Genomic DNA, 6,127 nt, shown 5'->3' on the forward strand with positions numbered 1-6,127 from the left:
TTAATTGCACACTCACATGCAATAGCAACGACACAAAATCATCAATAACCGTCCTTTCAACAACATGCAGAACATTTCCAGAGAGCTTGACACAGCGAGCGGCTCTTTCAATGTTAACTGGAGCTGGAGAGAGTCTTTGTGAAACATACTTCCTGATTGCTGTACGAATGTTTGTGATTGGCTGCAAAGTTTGAATGTGATTGGATGGTGAAGGACACCAATTATAGTATTACAATATTAACCCATTGTGACATCACTCCCAATCAGCCAATCACAATCTTTACTTTCCCCCATCCCTTATTAGCATAGAGCTGTGGGATTGTCTATTTAATCCGCACTCGGAAGGGGTTTGGTTTATTTCTGTGTCTGAAATTGAAACTGAAGATGGTTGAGGAGAAGAAGAAAGCAGCTGCGAAAAAGGGCGCCAAGAAAACTGTGAGTAAACCATCAGCAAAGGGCGGTAAGAGGCGGAGAAAGTCGAGGAAGGAGAGTTACTCCATCTACATCGACAAAGTGATGAAGCAGGTTCACCCCGACACCGGCATCTCCTCCAAGGCCATGAGCATCATGAACTCGTTTGTGAACGATACTTTCGGGCGCATCGCGGGTGAGGCTTCCCGCCTGGCCCATTACAACAAGCGCAGCACCATCAGCTCCCGGGAGATCCAGACCGCCGTGCGCCTGCTGCTGCCCGGGGAGCTGGCCAAGCACGCCGTGTCGGAAGGGACAAAGGCGGTGACCAAGTACACCAGCTCCATGTAAAACTGCACAATGGACTGAAAAACATCCCAAACACAACGGCTCTTTTAAGAGCCACCCACAATCTCTCTGAAAAAGCTACAACATCATCTCTCTGGTTTTGATTTGTTTTGTTTTTTTATACGAAGAGTCTGGAACTTTCTAATTGCCTTTCTGATCTCTTTTAACCCCATGGATTCTGGGTGATTTCGTCAGATCTTTCTGTCTCTGCTTAATAATGCGGCGTAAGTTAATTACTGATCACTGACCCCATGTACGCTTTGATCTCGGACTATTCTCCGTCCTTTTTGAAACAGTCTGTAAGCGGCGGCAGAAAGTCTCATTCACAGCATTCTGGAAGCAGACACATTTCAGGTCAATCTTTGTCAAGATAGCGCATCACTGATTCTAGATTTAACCTATTTGTGGGAGACAAAAGCGGAGAGAAAGTGTTTTATTGTCAGGAGTTGAAATGTGAGATTGAGGTTTCCTACAACAGCGGGGTTTCTAGAAAATGTACTTATCAATTATTGAGGCCGAGCTTGAACAAGGGAAACAAGTGACTGAGAACTGATCTGTCAGCTGATTGACGAAATAGTACAATCGCGAAAATGAACGCGCGTCCGAGATCAAAGCGAACATGGGGTCAGTGATCAGTAATTAATTTACACGGCATTAAGTAGAGACACAAAGATCTCAACAGTGAAAGTGAATCACCCAGAATCCATGGGGTTAAAACAGATATCACAAAGGCAATTGGAAAGTTCCAGACTCTTCATGAAAAAAACAAATTGATACCATAGAGATGATGTAGCTTTTTCAGAGATTGTGGGTGGCTCTTAAAAGAGCCGTTGTGTTTGGGATGTTTTTCAGTCCATTGTGCAGTTTTACTTGGAGCTGGTGTACTTGGTCACCACCTTTGTCCCTTCCGACACGGCGTGCTTGGCCAGCTCCCCGGGCAGCAGCAGGCGCACGGCGGTCTGGATCTCCCGGGAGCTGATGGTGCTGCGCTTGTTGTAATGGGCCAGGCGGGAAGCCTCACCCGCGATGCGCTCGAAAATATCGTTCACAAACGAGTTCATGATGCTCATGGCCTTGGAGGAGATGCCAGTGTCGGGGTGAACCTGCTTCATCACTATGTAGATGGAGTAACTCTCCTTCCTCGACTTTCTCCGCTTCTTGCCGCCCTTTGCTGACGGTTTTCTCACAGTTTTCTTGGCGCCCTTCTTAGCAGCTGCTTTCTTCTTCTCCTCAACCATCTTCAGATCCAATTGCAGGCACAGAAATAAACCAAACCCCTTCCGAGTGCGGATTAAATAGACAATCCCACAGCTCTATGCTAATGAGGGATGGGGGAAAGTAAAGATTGTGATTGGGTGATTGGGAGTGATGTCTAAACGGTTTTATATTGAAATTGCCTAATTGGTGTCTTCCGCCATCCAATCAGAATAAATATTTGCAACCAATCACAAACACCCTTACTGCAATCCGTAAGTATATTTCACAAAGACTCTCTCCAGTCCCAGTTGATAGTAAAACAGCCCCTCCCTGTGTAAAGCTCCCTGGAAATGTCCTGGCTGTTGTTGGGAGGACACTTTTTGACTGATTCTGTGTCGTTGTGTCTCTGCTATTGCATGTGAGTGTGCAATTAATTCCGTTTATTTTACTCTCTGCTACTGTGTTTGAGTGTGTTATGTAATTTGGTAGCTCTCCGTCTCTGGTTCCGTGTCAGTGCGCCATTTTCCCACACTCTCTTGGCCAGTCTGGACATAGCAGTGGAAGCCTTTCCCATGTGCTTGTTGACTTCTGCATCGGGAGACAGGTTACTGGTGATAGTTGAGCCTGGATAGGTGAACTCTTGAACCACTTCCAGAGCGTGTTCGCCCATATTGATGGATGGAGTATTTATAATGTCCTGTCCCATGATGTTCGTTTTCTTGAGGCTGATGGTTCGGCCAAATTCGTTGGAGGCAGCCGCAATGCTGTCAATGAGTCTCTGCAGACACTCTTCAGTGTGGGATGTTAATGCAGCATCGTCAGCAAAGAGGAGTTCCCTGATGTGGACTTTCTGTACTTTGGTCTTCGCTCTTAGACGGGCAAGGTTGAACAAACTGCCATCTGATCTTGGAGTAAAATTCCTTCTTCTGAAGACTTGAACGCATGTGAGAGCAGTAGGGAGAAGAAGATCCCAAACAGTGTAGGTGCGAGAACACTGCTATGTCCAGACTGGCCAAGTAAGTGTGGGGAAATGGCACACTGACACGGAACACAAAACTCCAAGTATATCAAGCCTGTGTCCTCAGTACTTTGCTCTACGGCAGCAAGGCCTGGACAACGTATGTCAGCCAAGAGCGACGTCTCAATACATTCCATCTTTGCTGCCTCTGGAGAATCCTTGGCATCAGGTGGCAGGACCGTATCTCCAACACAGAAGTCCTTGAGGCGGTCAACATCCCCAGCCTATACAGCCTACGGAGCCAGCGGCGCTTGAGATGGCTTGGCCATGTGAGCCGCATGAAAGATGGCAGGATCCCCAAGGACACATTGCACAACAACCTCGTCACTGGTATCAGAACCACCGACCGTCCATGTCTCCACTTTAAAGTCGTTTGCAAACACGACATGAAGTCCTGTGACATTGATCACAAGTCATGGGAGTCAGTTGCCAGTGATCTTTAGAGCTGGCGGACAGCCAGAAATGCGGAGCTAAAGTGTGGTGAGTCAAAGAAACTTAGCAGTTGGCAGGAAAAAAGACAGAGGCTCAAGGGGGGAGACAACTGTGTAACAGCCCCGACAACCAATTTTACCTGCAGCACCTGTGGAAGAGTCTGTCGCTCTAGAATTTGCCTTTATAGCCACTCCAGGTGCTGCTTCACAAACCACTGACAAGCTCCAGGCGCTTACCCATTGTCTCTCGAGACAAGGAGGCCAAAGAAGAAGAAAAGAAGTCTCCGGTGCTGTGTGGATTCATTCTGTATCTATCAGACTCTAGGACTGTGAGTGTGACATCCATTCTGTATCTGTTAGTCTCTGGTACTGTGAGTGTGACATCCATTCTGTATCTGTCAGTCTCTGGTACTGTGAGTGTGACATCCATTCTGTATCTGTTCGTCTCTGGTACTGTGAGTGTGACATCCATTCTGTATCTGTCAGTCTCTGGTACTGTGAGTATGAGGAGATGAGGTGGAGTGTTGTGGCAAGGATGATGGAAAAGAGCATTGGTGCGATGACACAGCCTTGCTCGACCCCAGTTTGCATTGGTATTGGGTCAGTGGTAGGTCCGTTGGAAGGATTACAGCTTGCATGTCATCATGCAGTCGTCAGAGGATGATGATGAATTTCTCTGGGCAGCCAAATTTGAGGACGTTCCATAATCCCGCCTGGTTGGTGGAGTCGAAGGCCTTTGTCAGGTCAGAGAAAACCAGGTATAAAGGTTGCTGCTGCTCCCTACATTTTCTTGGAGTTGTCTTGCTGTGAAGATCATGTCCATTGTGCTACTTGATGGACAGAATCCACATTGTTATTCCAGGAGGAGCTCTTCAGCCACGGGGAGGAGGCAGTTGAGAAGGACTCTTGTGATGGCCTTCCCTGTGGTGGACAGCAGGGATACCCCTCTGTAGTTACCACAGTCAGTCTTGTCACCTTCTTTAAAGATGATCACTATTCCAGTGTCTCGGAGATCCCCTGTCATACTCTCCTCCTTCCAAATGAGGGAAATGAGACCGCGTATTTGTGTCAAGAGTGCTTCTCTGCCAGATTTTAGAATTTTGATGGGAATTCCATCTTTGCCAGCGGCCTTATTGTTTTTTAGCTGTCAGATGTCCTTTTCAATCTCTGTCAGCCTGGGATTGTGCTGACAGCACGGTGGGTAGCATGCTGTGGAATGCGGTCAAGGGCACTTGCATCAAGGACTGAGTTGCGATTGAGGAGATCTTCAAAGTGCTACTTCCAACGAGTGCTGATTGCCTCTCTGACCTTGATCAGTGTCACTCCATTCTTTACTCTCAGTAGGGTAGGTCCTTGGTAATTTGGGCCATAAATGGTCTTGACTGTGCTGAAGAATCCTCACATGTCGTGGCTGTCAGCACGTTTTTGTTGTTCCAGTGTTCTTTCAGCCCATCAGCTGTTCTTTAGGTCGCATGTGTAGATCTACTCTACAGGACGAGAGGGAAACTATTTAACCTATGTTGCCTCCAGTCCAGATGTAAGGCCACTCCAACCTCTGTCATCAAGCTGCAGTATGCTGACGACGCCTGCGTATGCGCACACTCAGAGGCCAAGCGTCAAACCCTGATCAATGCAATCACGGAGGTGTATGAAATAATTGGCCTTAAGCAAAACATCCAGAAGACAGAGGTCCTCTACCAGCCTGCTCCCCGACACTGCCCCTCGACTATCAAGATCCACGGTAAACCAGTGGGCAATGTGGATCACTGCTCATACCTTGGGAACCTCCTGTCACCAAGGGCAGATATCGACAATGACACTCAGCATCACGTCTACTGTGTCAGCATAGCCTTCAGTCCTCTGAGGAAAAGAATGTTTGATGACAAAGAACTTAAATCAGACACCAAGCCCATGGTTGACATGGCTGCAGTGTTACCTGCCCTCCTGTATGTGTCAGAAACATGGATACTGTACAGCAGACATCTCAAAGCCCTGGAGAGATATCACCGGTGGTGATTCCGCAAGATCCTGCAAATTCAGTTGCAGGACAGGCGCTGCAATATCAGTGTCCTCTCTCAGGCCAACATCCCCAGTATCGAGACACTGGTCATGGCTAGTCAGTTATGTTGGACGGGCCACATCATCCCCATGCCTGACGCCAGAGTCCCAAAACAAGCTTTCTGCTCTGAACTCCATCAGGGCAAGAAGCTACCAGGAGGGCAGAGGAAACATTACAAGAATTTCCTTCAAGACATCCTGAAAAGCCCTGACATCTGCACTGATTCATGGGCATCTCTTGCCTGAAACCACCCAAAATGGAGAAGAAGCATCCGCGAAGGTGCCAGCCAGTTTGAAATTCGTCGACATGCCCAGGAAGCAACCAAATGCAAAGAGTGGAAGGAGTATTTGGAAATTGGAGAATCCCATTCACCCACCTCACCAAGCACCATCTGCCCCACCTGTGGCCGAGTGTGTGGATCAAGAATTGGACTATTCACTTGCCTAATGAACCACAACCCTGGAGTGGAAGAAAGTCATCCTCATTCCTGAGGGAGTTCCGAAGAAGAAGTTTAGTGTGACATCCATTCTGCATCTGACAGTCTCTGGTATTGAATATGAGTGTGGGATTCATTCAGTATATATCGGTCCCTTGCACTGTGTTTGAGTGCAGTTTTCAGGCTGCATCGATGAGTATCTTGTGTGTGAGTTTTGTATTCATCTG

General features: G+C 47.6%; 2 protein-coding genes across 2 annotated transcripts; one reads left to right on the forward strand and one right to left on the reverse strand.

Annotated features, from left to right (window-relative positions):
- Positions 1–414: 414 nt before the first annotated feature.
- Positions 415–1,062, forward strand: LOC137359401 (histone H2B-like; the record flags this gene model as incomplete). Its single annotated transcript, XM_068025383.1, has 2 exons — positions 415–752; positions 1,056–1,062. Coding segments are annotated over 2 exons (345 nt in total), but the record flags the coding sequence as incomplete, so codon positions are not given.
- Positions 1,063–1,625: 563 nt separating this feature from the next.
- LOC137359417 (histone H2B 1/2-like) lies at positions 1,626–1,997 on the reverse strand. Its single transcript, XM_068025398.1, has one exon. It carries the CDS (start codon positions 1,995–1,997, stop codon positions 1,626–1,628), a length of 372 nt encoding a protein of 123 aa, XP_067881499.1.
- Between the last annotated feature and the right edge of the window lie 4,130 nt (positions 1,998–6,127).

This window comes from Heterodontus francisci, unplaced genomic scaffold, assembly GCF_036365525.1.
Source record: "Heterodontus francisci isolate sHetFra1 unplaced genomic scaffold, sHetFra1.hap1 HAP1_SCAFFOLD_102, whole genome shotgun sequence".
Classification (NCBI taxonomy): Eukaryota; Metazoa; Chordata; class Chondrichthyes; order Heterodontiformes; family Heterodontidae; genus Heterodontus; species Heterodontus francisci.

What these genes read in the sequence shown, in the direction of transcription:
- LOC137359417 (XM_068025398.1), bottom strand. Translation starts at nt 1,997, where the DNA reads ATGGTTGAGGAGAAGAAGAAAGCAGCTGCTAAGAAGGGCGCCAAGAAA.